At 40.3% G+C, this 12,872-nt stretch overlaps 1 protein-coding gene across 1 annotated transcript; it reads left to right on the forward strand.

Annotated features, from left to right (window-relative positions):
* The first annotated feature begins 1,748 nt into the window (after window positions 1–1,748).
* On the forward strand, window positions 1,749–11,597 carry LOC108918189 (transcription factor CP2-like). The gene is made up of 16 exons (XM_029247990.1): window positions 1,749–1,980; window positions 2,590–2,752; window positions 5,029–5,180; window positions 5,409–5,485; window positions 5,732–5,837; window positions 5,922–6,028; window positions 6,148–6,300; window positions 6,472–6,582; window positions 6,728–6,816; window positions 7,014–7,062; window positions 8,000–8,093; window positions 8,268–8,358; window positions 8,644–8,750; window positions 9,730–9,872; window positions 9,982–10,033; window positions 10,164–11,597. The coding sequence occupies exons 2-16, from the start codon at window positions 2,631–2,633 to the stop codon at window positions 10,199–10,201; spliced, it is 1,491 nt and encodes a 496-aa protein (XP_029103823.1). The 5' UTR covers window positions 1,749–1,980; window positions 2,590–2,630; the 3' UTR covers window positions 10,202–11,597.
* Window positions 11,598–12,872: the final 1,275 nt, after the last annotated feature.

A 12,872-nucleotide genomic window follows, 5' to 3' on the forward strand; every position in this document is an offset into this window, starting at 1 on the left:
GCGGCCACGGAATGCGGAAATTAAGAGCGCACTAAGAAAATAATACGAAGTAAAATAATGAAATAAATAAGTGTGCCGTGTCGTGTAGGTTTACAACGACATACAAACTTGTGGTAATACAATGTAATTCCAGTAATTGCTGACATATGTTTGCTGCATAAATCCACATATTTACTCATGTCCAGTCAAAAACCTGTTTAAATCACTAACAGTTTGATTATAAGGTACAAATTTGTAAACAGTTTGATTCTTTGTGTAGTGTCGTCTGTTTTCTTTTTTTTTGCGGGGGGGGGGATGATATCACTGCTTTCAGTTGTATTTAAATTAGTTTCTTTCTCCAGTTCAGAAAATTCATAGGAGAGAAATTGTGGATTTCAAAAATGGAACCAAAAATGAACCAGAAAATGTAGTAAGAGAAAATAAACATACAGAGACAATATTACACATGTGTTCTTCTACAGATGTGAACTCTTCAGACACAAACTGGGAGATATTTAAATTTTTAGCTTATGTAGCTTTCCATACATTTATATTCTCTTCTCAGTGGACCTTGTCTGTATCTCTTCTCAAGTATTGGGGCAAAATATTGGCAGTAGTGCTTAAGGTAAATATTGGGGAGTGGAGACCACATAAGGCTTGGTTTTACATCAGGAGAACACCGTACTATAGCATCTTCCTGCTGTACTTCCACAATTCTCTACTGCTTGGTAATTATTTCACTAAATGTTGCCCTTATTGTAGCGGGCTTGGCCGGGGCCTGCTCTCTGGCGGGTCTGGGGTTCGAGTCCTGCTTGGGGTGCCTTGCGATGGACTGGCATCTTGTCCTGGGTGTGTCCCCTCCAGCCTCACGCCCTGTGTTGCCAGGTTAGGCTCCAGTTTGCCGCGACCCCCCTCGGGACAAGCGACTTCAGCCAATATCTGTGTGTGTTGCCCTTATTGGCATCCTATCTGGGATATACTACCCTCAGCCTTGGGCCCAATGCTTCCGACACAGGCTCCAGATCACCACAACCCTCCTCAGGACAAAGCGTTATTGAAATTGGATTGATGAGTGATGCTGCCCTTACTGATTGTCTTTGCAACATTATATGAAAACACAGCTTGAGTATATTTTCTTGATCTTTATTAATACTGCTTGTGTTATAGACTGCATGTCATGTTTATACCGCACAGGGGAACTTTGCACTTTTTGCAGCGTGTTAACACTATAAAAGCACTACCACAATAGGTGCAGAAGAATTTGAGTGCTCTTCACAAAAGACAGTTTGTGTCAACATTCTTCTCGGAATTTCTGAAGGTCATGGCTTCTTGTGGGGTAAATTCTGTGAAAGGCTGAACGATACCTCTCCTTAACTTTATCTACTTATATCATAAGTAGATAAATGGTACCGTTTACCACGGTGGTAATAACCATACGTTCTTCCTGCTCATAAAAAAATAGCAGCATGGAACGAAGAGGGGACAAAAGTTATGTCTTGGAATGTTGGAGTAAACCACGAACAAGTAGCCACGACCACCTCCATCTCAAACAGTTCGAACAGACCCGTATGAAACCGCAATTTAAGTTTCAGCATTTGTTTCTTATGACTTCGGCATCACGTAGGCGATTGGATAATTTGTGTGACGACACCGCAGGCCCTTCTTGTGAGTGGCGAAAAGAGACATCAATCAAAGTAAATTGGGCGTAACTGTAGGCGTCAGGGTCACGTGCCCCCAGGTAATGAGCCACTTCCTGACAAACTGCGGATATTACACGGAAGAGTAGGAAACAGCTACTAATAACGATACTACTGCCATTTTTATTCCATCATTTTTTTTTTTTTTTTTTTTTTTTTTAAAATAAAAATTTCAGAGAGTGGAATATATTTTTAAGTGGAACCAGACGAACCGGAATCACGTCGGAGGCTTTTTCTACGCCTTTTGTTTGTGTTTAAATTTGACGAGGACTAGTATGACTATGTTTTGAGACATGTCTTGAAGGTGAATACACACAGTTTCTGAGTCTGAGCATCATCATTCACGTTGAGGCTGTGTACACAGCTGGCATGGCAACGCGCTCCGAACACACTTATTGTATTTAGTTAGTGGGTCGCACTGCTCCTTTCTGTCGTTTGACATTCGGAGATGCGCTGAGCAGGAGTCCATAGTTTAATCTTACTTAATTAAAGAAATACAATGAATAACTTGGCTATATATATATATACGAGTTATCGTCACGGCAGGCGACGTTGCGTTGGGGTCTCTCGGACAGATAATTCTGAGAGACTTTGGAGAGATGCAGAGTTCGTTACCAAAATGAATAGTCTAGTGTTAACGATGCCGTGATGCAGCGCTTTCCTCCTGCTTTTTTGACGCGTAAATTTTCAAGAAAATTATTATTTTGTACTTACGAAAGAGAGCACGACGAGTGAGCAGTGAAGCTAGCTAATCGGTTAGCGCTTTTTCGAGTGACTTGAGCCAAGTGCTTTGCTTGTTGTGTAAGGAACGAGTTACTGAACGCAGCATATCCGATACGGTATCTATCCTAGTATCGTTTCACGTTTTGTCGAATCGATTGATTGAAATCTCACGTCGACATGATTGTTTTAGATCTTCTGGAACGGACTTTGGAAGCTGCGAGTGTGGCTGCAATGGCGTGGGCTCTGAAGCTGCCCCTGGCAGATGAAGTGATCGAGTCTGGTCTCGTCCAGGACTTTGATGCCAGTCTCTCTGGCATCGGGCAGGAGCTGGGCGCCGGGGCATATAGCATGAGGTACTGTATGTATCTGTGTGATGGATGTTGTCTGTTGTTGCTTCCGCTTCAGTTTCTTTGACACGTGCCTTGGTCAAAAGCACGGATCTGGACTGAAACTGCAGGGCAGGACATCTGAACCACCCGGCTTATTCATCCTTCATACAGGTGGAGCCTTGCTAAAATCATAATCATGTTTGTTAAAAATACAAATCTGATGATTGTCAGAAAGATCAAAGATTATCATTTGTTTTTTTTCCACTCGACTTGTCTCCCATATGCGTTCAGTAGTTTCCCATAAGCCTAACTACGGGCAGTCCCCGAGTTACGAACGTCCAATTTACATACAACCCGTACTTAGGAACAACCTCCTTACCGACCAGAAGTTGAATTTTTTCTTAATTTTTTTTTTGGTCATTATGAAAACTTCATAATTTAGCCTGTTATGTTAAAAATTCAAGTTACTGTATATACAATGGTTCGTAATAATAAACGGGCGCTCCTTTGCAACGCACGTCAAAACACTGGGGGTCTAGCCCGAGGTCTTTTCCTGTTAACAGTGTCTCCTGTGTTACTGGATTTGGCTTTAATTTTTTTGTTTTTACTCTTCTAACTATGGCACCAAAGCGTAAATGTGATGCAGGTGACGGTGATGCATCCGAGAAAAAGGAAACGATCACGATTGAAACTAAAGAGTAAATAATAAAGTGACAGATGAAACGCTAATGAACAATGGAAAAGTGAACATAGTTTCTTTAATGTTTTGCAGGCGTGCACACACGCCGTCTCTCCCTCCCTCCCTCTCTCTCTCTCTCGCTATCTGAGAGAACACTCGGCTACAAATGGCACTTCTTCCGAGTTGCGGAATCTCACTCCAGACAACAAGTCCTGTCCCTCATTGCTCCCTAGTCTCGTTCCTCATCTCTTTAATAACAGCTGCCCGCCTTGTCCCTCGACCACGATTTCAGATCCTCGGCTCTGTTGGTTCGCCAATCGAACGAGGATTCTCCTGTCCCTGACCACGAGAACATGTCTAGTCTTTTGATTCTGAATAAAGGGTCCTGCACTTGGGTCCAGCCTACTCCGTGTCCTCTGTTCATCATGACAGTAGTAACATTTATCATCTCTTTCTATGTCTTTCTCAGTTATAAATACTGTAGTTAGTTATTATGATTATTTCATCAGTATATTGTATTATTATTGTATTGTATTATAATGTATTCCGAAGTGTTTCTTTAATGTTTTTTATGCATTGAAAGGTACATGATATACTAAGATAAACAGCTGACAAACTGACGTTACATACCCACCATACGTAACTCTTCCGACTTCCGTCAAAATCCGACTTAAAGACAGAGTGAGGATGCGGAACTCGTTCGTAATTCAGGGAATGCCTGTACTTGTTTTTTTTCTCTGTCTTGGAACAACCAACCAACCAACCGATTTCAATAACTGCTTGCTCCAAGTGGGGTTGCGGTGAGACGGAGCCTATCGCGGTAACATTGGGTGTAAGGCTGAAGGGCTGGGGGGGCACACCCTAGACAGTACGCTAGTCCATCGCAGGGTGTGTCTTGAACAGATTATAGTAAATAATTACTCAGTTTTCAATAACGGAATTGTTTGTATTCACCCCACAGTTGAAAAGGCTTGTTTTTGTAAAGTGACTGAACATGGATGCATCCTCATTGATGGTGGCTAGGTGCCTCACACCATCTGGCCTGTTTGGGCACATTTTCGTCTCCAGCTCAATCTTTGTGGAGTATGCATGTTGTCCTCATGTCTGCATGGGTTTCTTCCCACAGTCCAAAGACATGCAGTTCAGGTGAATTGGTAGTGTTAAATTGCCCCTAGTGTGTGAGGCTTACCTGGAATATGTTGACATCCCATCCAGGGTGAACCACCCAAACCTGGACTGCTGCATCTGTGACCACAGCAAGCAGTTAGTGAGTTCATGTACACATTGAATTCATAATCTTCCTGCTGCTCTCAGGTTGTGGTTTTGATCAAGGCATTATTGGGATTGTATGGAGGGTCAATAAAGGTATTTAATCAGTCCTACTGATGGCTGATATTTGGTATCCTGGCTTTTTGTTCTCAAAGTACTGCATCTGCCGGTTCCTTAGACTTTAAGACCTCTGTAAACAGTCAGTGTGCTAGATATTAACTTACCTTTGTAGGATACGCGTGATTTTACGGAGGGTGTAATGTTGAGGAACAACAGATGATACTGAAGCTGGAAACGTTAGAGATCGTGCCTTTGAACTTACTGTTTTTTCAACCTGTCTCTCTTTCTGAAGTGATGTGCTTGCCCTTCCCATCTTCAAGCAAGAAGAATCCAATTTGCCTCCTGACAATGAGAACAAGATCCTGCCATTCCAGTATGTTCTGTGCGCTGCCACTTCACCTGCTGTTAAGCTACATGATGAGACACTCACTTATCTTAACCAAGGTAAGTTTCTGCTGTTCTGTGTACCTCTGAAGTTGTGCTTTTTTTTTTTTTTTTTTTAAAATTTACCTCCGTCTTAGCTCTGGTACTTCTGAAATCTGGAACTGGACACATTGTAGTCCTCAATAGCCCTAATACCATCACTGGCAATTTTTTAGTTACCAGTTCAGTGTTATGTTTTACATAGCTTGTGAACTTTAAAATGGTAAGATTACTGTCTTTTGGTTTTAGGACAGTCTTATGAAATTCGAATGCTGGACAATCGGAAGATTGGAGAGCTCCCTGAAATTACTGGCAAGATGGTCAAAGTAAGTTTTTCCCTCTCTTTAGTCAGTCCTCCTATTGGTTTACAGATTCTTATGCTAGACCATGTTGTCTCATTTCCTAAGTAGTACAGTTTCCTAATCAGAACTATTAGATAATGCTTGACAATGTTTGACAAATTTTCAGCTTAAGACAGTATTCTACTTTGTTGCACTGTGCTTTGAGCATAGTTTACTACTCTTTTGTGAAGTGGGTTTCCTAAGTATGCTGGGTGAATTCTCTGACTTCAGAGCATCATTCGCGTGGTGTTCCATGACCGACGTCTTCAGTACACAGAACATCAGCAGTTAGAGGGATGGCGCTGGAATCGTCCTGGGGACCGCATTCTCGACCTGGGTGAGTGCTGCACACAGTGGTTAGAAGAATTTATCAGGGCACAGCAAGATGCAAAGCAAGTTTTGATTCATAAACTCTTTGCAGATGTCCCTATGTCTGTTGGGGTGATTGACCCAAGAACCAACCCAACACAACTGAACACAGTTGAGTTCCTATGGGACCCTTCCAAGAGGACTTCTGTTTTCATTCAGGTACAAAGGTCCATCACTTCAACACTGAAATAGCCCCAGCCTTCAGAATGCAAGATTGTTTTCCATTGTGATTTCTGTGGGTCTGTCGTCACTTTGGTTTTCTGTCTCTCTATACATAGGTCCATTGCATCAGCACAGAATTTACCATGCGCAAACATGGCGGGGAGAAGGGCGTGCCTTTCCGCATCCAGATTGACACCTTCAAGGAGAATGAAGGAGGGGAGTACACTGAGCACTTGCACTCAGCTAGTTGCCAGGTTAAAGTTTTCAAGGTGAGATGGATTTAACAAGTAGGATTTCAGAAATTGTTTGGTGTCTTTGAGTGAAATGTGCCTACGTTGTTTTAATTTTAATACAGTTAAGGAATCTTCAAAAAAACAGCATTCTTCTGAGGTTGTACTATCACCCAAAGCATTTTTATATTTGTCTCCATGTCAATATAGCCAAAAGGTGCAGACAGGAAACAGAAAACAGACCGGGAGAAGATGGAGAAGCGAGCACCACAAGAGAAGGAGAAATACCAGCCCTCTTATGAGACCACCATTCTGACTGAGGTATGATTCTTCAGAAAGACTGAGAGGGAAGCTTTGGAAAGAATGAAATTGTCTCACCTACCCTATCAAGGGGCAACTGAAAACTCTGTTTCTGGGATTGGATTATTGAATTATTATGACAAATAAAACTTGAACTCCCCCGTAGTGCTCTCCGTGGCCAGAGGTCACCTATGTCAACAACTCCCCAACTCCTGCCTTCAACAGCTCCCACAACAGTTTCCCAGTGGCAGAAGGGTAGGTGTTGAAACATCATATTAAAGGGACACTGATTTTTATTTTTATTTTAAATGCTGGTTTACTGATGCTGATAAGCTACACATATACATGAAGACACCATTGTATTGTGTCATTTCTCGTGTTGCTTATGTGCTATGGATGGGATCAGTGCGACTGTCACATACCCTATAACTTTTGTATTTATGATTCTGTAGAAATGGCTCCCCCAGTCACCAGCCTGAGCCAAAGGTGCAGGTGGCAGATGTGAGTATTCCTTGCATAATTCGGAACAAGGGGTTCATCTTCAGAAGGTGACCTACTTGTTGAGAAAATCATTACCTCTCAGTTCATTTCACCTTTTATTGCCATTATACAAGTGTAACAAAATGCAATTTCTGCGACACCCTGAGCATGATGCATTATACAAGTACAAAATATATATTTTAGTAAACAGTAGATGCAAATTAAATAGTAGCAGCCTTACCTCTCCTTTGGAAAAATTATATTGTTGCAGTGTCTGAAAATCTTTATTCAGCTCTAATCATTTAGGTGATTTACTGTACATTTCATTCATGTAAAAATGCATCTGAGGCCAGTTATAATGTTGAAGTTTCCAAGTTCAAATCAGCCTTACCCAGACTCTGCATGGAGATCATTCATTTTGTTTTATAACTCATCTGAAGAAGTTAAGGATGTTTAAATTGTTTAGAACCATACTCTACTGCTGGTAATGATACTTTGTACTACGTGATGCGTTCTTTGTTAATTTATAGTCATAGACTGTTAATGAACTGCAGAAATGGTAAAGAGTTCCAAATTCATTATTCTATTTTAACCTGTTTTGCTCATGAAGCCTTTTTATCCAGGTGATCCAGATCCAAAATAAGTTGTAAAGTGGTACCACATTATTGATTACCACACTAATCAAATGTCCTCTGTTGTACTGGTTGTGCCATCCAGGAGCAAAAATTTTCAGAAAAGATAAGGTGAAACAGAGGATTATTACATGCAAGTAATGAAAGATGGAAATGTTCCTTCTAGAAAGTATGCTTACATGATTGAAACAGTTACATTACCTTTTCTTGCTCAGTGTCTTGGAGGTACGAAGGTTATGATCCATGTGTGGTGTAAACTGTGTGTGAGAAGTCATGGCTGAAATGTGTTCACGCTGCCTTTCTTTCTGATTCCTATGGAACGGCAGAATCTCCTTCCCACTGCTACACCACAGGAGGCCCAGCAGTGGCTTCTTAGGAACCGCTTCTCTCCATATTGCCGACTATTCACTAATTTCTCTGGTGAGTTCTCGTAGTGTTCCTCTGTCTTTGTACTGCTGATTTTGTAAGTCTTTGTGTGAATGTGTATACATGTGCATTGTATGCATTTATTTCTGTGGTGCTTACATTTTATAGTCCTGCCATTGTTTTACTGACATTTTGTTTTGTGTTTATGTGTGTGTATGCTCATGTCAGGAACCGATCTCCTGAAGCTCACAAGGGAGGATGTGATTCAGATTTGCGGACCAGCAGATGGTATCCGACTTTTCAACACGCTTAAATGCCGGTGGGTGATGTCCTTTACTATTACCAGAATTACTTGTGGGCCATGCAATGCAGTGTTAATGCCTCTTACCATTGTATAGTGGAAAACCTACACTAGTTACTGCAGAATTTTATTGTATAGCTTACTGTAATTTTTTTACCTACTTATTTATAAGTGAGAGGGGTTGTTTTGACAAAGTGTGTAGTTTGAGAATTTCAATGACGAATACACAGTGTATTCTAAATCCAGTTAGAAGAAACGAGCAGTTAGGCTGTTGTGTCAGCCTTCCCTCTTTGCTGTTCATAGGGTGGTGCGACCACGGCTAACCATCTACGTGTGCCAGGAGTCCCAGCAGAGTGGAGATCAGCATCACAAGCATGAGAACGGCGATTCTAACAGTAGCGCCTTCTATGGTCAGAACCTGCAGCCTTGTCTTAACCCAGTGCCACCCCTAACTTAGTCAGCACTGTTGTATGAACAGTGTTGAAAGATAGATCCTGTATTGATCCCAGAAGGAAACTGAATGTGACTACAGCAGTATGCAGCCATAGTTATTGATAAAACATACATCTAGTCATAGAACATACAACAGCTGGTGATTGAAGGACACCGGAGTAGCAAAACAGTAACTAAATAAGGAAACCCAGTCAGTAGTTCAACCGATAGTAATGTAGATAAGAAGTGAAAAGCTGTATTCTCAGCTCAGTGCCACTCCAGAATCCAGAGGACTGATTATAGAAGCTAATGGCTTTTGCAGAAATGGTTGAAAGTGCTCCTTGATGCAGGGCACCTGGACCAGTCCACCGCTGAAGGTGCTCCTCTGGTTAGCTAAGGTGGCATTCAGAGGGTGAGCGTAATTGTCCATGATGGTTAGGAGTTAGTGTCCTTCTTTCTACTGCCTCCTCCAGAGAGTCCTGCCTACCACCCAGATGCAAGCCGGCCTTCCTGATTAGTTTATTTAGCATGCTGACATCACCTGTAGAAATGGCATTGCCCAGCTACAACTAAGTTGTAGAAGATCTAAGTGTATTTACATAATCACCACCACTTCCTCTCCATCAGTGGCAACTGAAGACAGTGGATCCTTGAATTTCCTGAAGTCAGTTTGCAAACCTGATTATTATAAGAGGGATGTCAACCATTTAGGCTAAAAATAAATGTACATATAGGCCTGCAAGTAGTGTACAAAAATGAAAGGAAAAGATATTTATAAAATTTTAGCTGACACTTTTTCGAAAAGTAACTTACAATATTAGTTTTGTATACTATAGTGACAGCAAGACTCGAAGCCCAGATCCTTTGATTGTAGGATTGTGAGTCTAACTACTGCTCTGCCTGCTGCCAATAGAAAAATGGAATGGGGTCGACAAATTCCATCTGTCTGTTTTTCAGTTTACCATGCTATATACCTAGAGGACCTGACAGCTGTTGAGCTGACAGAGAAGATTGCCCAGCTGTTCAGCATCTCCCCTAGACAGATTAGTCAGATCTACAAGCAGGGCCCAACAGGCATCCATGTGCTCGTCAGCGATGAGGTAAGCTTCCTTCTGTGTTTTGGCACGTAGAAAGAGACCACAACCCCACCTGGAAACAACAATAACACACAGTAACATCTATATATATTTTTCATTTTTTCTGTTCTAGATGATACAGAATTTCCCGGACGACTCTTGTTTTGTCTTGGTCACAATGAAAGGTAATGAGATCATACCACTTGCAACCCTAACAGATCCAGACACCTGGGATTATTATAAACATATTTTTTCAAGTAATATAACAAAGTGCTGCATGGTTTAGATTCCTGTTTTATTCTGTTTTCTTGGCAGCTGAGAATAATGACGGCTACCACATCATCTTGAAGTGAAGATGTTTGGACTGCAAGTGAAGGGAGAGGATGTATAGAGACGAAAGCCTTCTGAGCTCCTCAGCACTGTTAAGATCCCCTCTTAGCACCTCAGTTTGCTTCTCTAATATCCCTATACTGATGTGAAAGCCATCTTCGTCCATTCATTTTAATCCACCGGGTTTAGATTTTTCAACGGGATACCTGGAGGGGGATCATAGCATTGAACATGTGCCACATATTTTTCAGCTTTGAAAGGTACAGCTTTATCTGAACCCATTTTTTATCCCAAGAAACATACTTTATGAACTGGCAAATGTACTCCATGGTTACTGTTTTTTTTTAATTTATATTTGTTTTGTTGCCTGTGCAATGTTGAACCTGCCTCCATTGGTTCCTGTTCTCCATCTGTGCCATGTCTACATTGTTTTTAAGTATGAGTTGCTGGTCACTTTGGATCTTAATGACTGACTCTTGACTGTCTTAAATAGTGATTCTGCCTCATTTTTCATGTCCAGATGCAAACCCTGCATGTTTAATTGAATGCTATGCACCAATATTTACCGATGCCAGTTAAAATATCAGGAATTTAAGGAGTACAATTTATGGTGGTCTCAATTTCATGGTCCTGTTGACACAGCAGAGCTGAGTTTAGGTGAACATTGAAATGTGTTGATTTCAGGAATGGAGGTACTATACCTCCCGTCTGCCCTATAAGAAGGTCTACCTGTTTCACCTGTAGCATTGTGTAGATCTGTGTTTTGTCAAAGTGGAGTATAATGAAAATGGCTGAGGCAAAGCAGGAGTGAGGTGAATTTTTATTTATTTTTTTTTAACCCCCCCCCACCTTTTCATCCATTTCCTCTTCACTCTCTTTACACTCCTACTCTGTTTTAAGTGGTGTGAAACTGGTGCAAAACAAACAGTAGCTTTGCAGGCAGCTTGTACTGTTGGTACAAATATACAGAGAGAAATAGTGTTGACTGATTCTTTTTCCCCCTCTGAAGTGGATATATGCTAAATGTTTATACTGAAAAGATATTTCGCAGAATGGAGTTGGAACCTTGAATTTTTCTTGTTTGGCGCAGCAGTTATAGCATGCTGCAAAATTGGTAAGGTTAGAGACCTCATCCTTTGACTACAAGACTGAACATGAATTAGCTGGCTGCCACAGTACATGCAAGAGAACAGTTTCAGAAGTCTTGTCCCACAAATGCTTTATGCAAAAATGGAGTGGAGTACAAATTGCACTCCCTGTACCACTATAGTAGCAACAGTAAAAAAATTTATTGTTCTACTTATGATTTCCACATGGATACATGAAATGTTTTTAATAATCTCTGCTGTTAAAATAACCACCATGCGACATGAAAAACTGCATTTTAAACAGTGTTATTAAAAATATGTGGAGAAAGTATGTTTTGGTGTAAAAAGTTTTGATTTTAAAGAAGGCTCATTTGGATATTTTTACTTGCCTTATTTTTTTAAAATAGTTGTCTAAAAATTGTTTGAAAAGGAAATATTTTATACCATGTTAAATAGCCTTTTGCTTACTGTTAAAATAAGTGTTACAGCATCCAAATGTTAAATTCTGCAGGGCATCTTTTATTGTGGTTGTGTGTAACCACTGTAGTGTTGCTTATTTTTTCTTATATAATAGGCTAGATTGAGAACTGGAAAATAAGGAAAAAAATAAAATAAATTGTATTGTAATTTTGTTCTGTAGACCTCTGTCAGAACAAATACACTGCTTGCCCACAGACACTAACATTTCTTATTCACACTTCAGCTGTAGTCACTATTAGAGTATAATTTCAAAATAATAACTGAATTCTGTTTCATACACACATCACCAGTAAGTTTTTATATAGTGCAATATATGACCCTTGCAAGAAAATAGCGCTTAAAGAAAGGTGCCTGAATATTTTTTATTATGATAACAATAATAAAAGCTTACCATCATGCCTATGTTAGTCTGAGAGAATTGTGACTGCCCTTTAGCTGTTTTAAAAATAGAACTGGAATGCTGTTTACGTATGTTACGGGAGCCACAATATCTTTGCTGTACATATTGTACTTGGTGAAAATTTGTTTGTCCAGCTTTAGACACTCTGTAGGGCATTTTATATTACAGGTTGTGGCTAGCGTAACATGAATTTGAGACTTTTTTTTGCAATTATGTAGTGCTGCTTGAAAGTATGTGAACACCTTGTGTCCCTTACTTTTTCCACAAATCAGTCAGAACCAGTGTTTCACATTTGACAATATGTGTTTTACCAATTCAAGATGTTGCTTTAGTATAAGTCATACGTGTAGTAGAAAAACGGGATTGGTACAGGTGCAAAAATAAGCAAACCCCACATTGAATTAGTTAAACCAAGTAGATAAGTGGAATCAGGTGTATAAATCAAAATCATTTATTGCTTTTAGGTTTGTTTTATTTTACGATTTAAGGGTTAGGCTTTACATACTTTGAAGCAGCACTGTATATTTAGTATTCAGAGAAATGATGTGTCAAGGTGCTGTTATTTCCTTTTAATGTTATTACTGCAGTATAGGCAGAGCACTTGGCGATGAGAATACAAGAGTGGTCCAAAACCCTATATTTCCCAGCTATCACTTGGCATTGCTGTGATGTCATAGGATTATTTAAACACCAGTCTATGCCAAAGTTTGCTTATTGTGGTTTAAA

Source organism: Scleropages formosus, chromosome 22 (genome assembly GCF_900964775.1).
Source record: "Scleropages formosus chromosome 22, fSclFor1.1, whole genome shotgun sequence".
NCBI classification, from domain to species: domain Eukaryota; kingdom Metazoa; phylum Chordata; class Actinopteri; order Osteoglossiformes; family Osteoglossidae; genus Scleropages; species Scleropages formosus.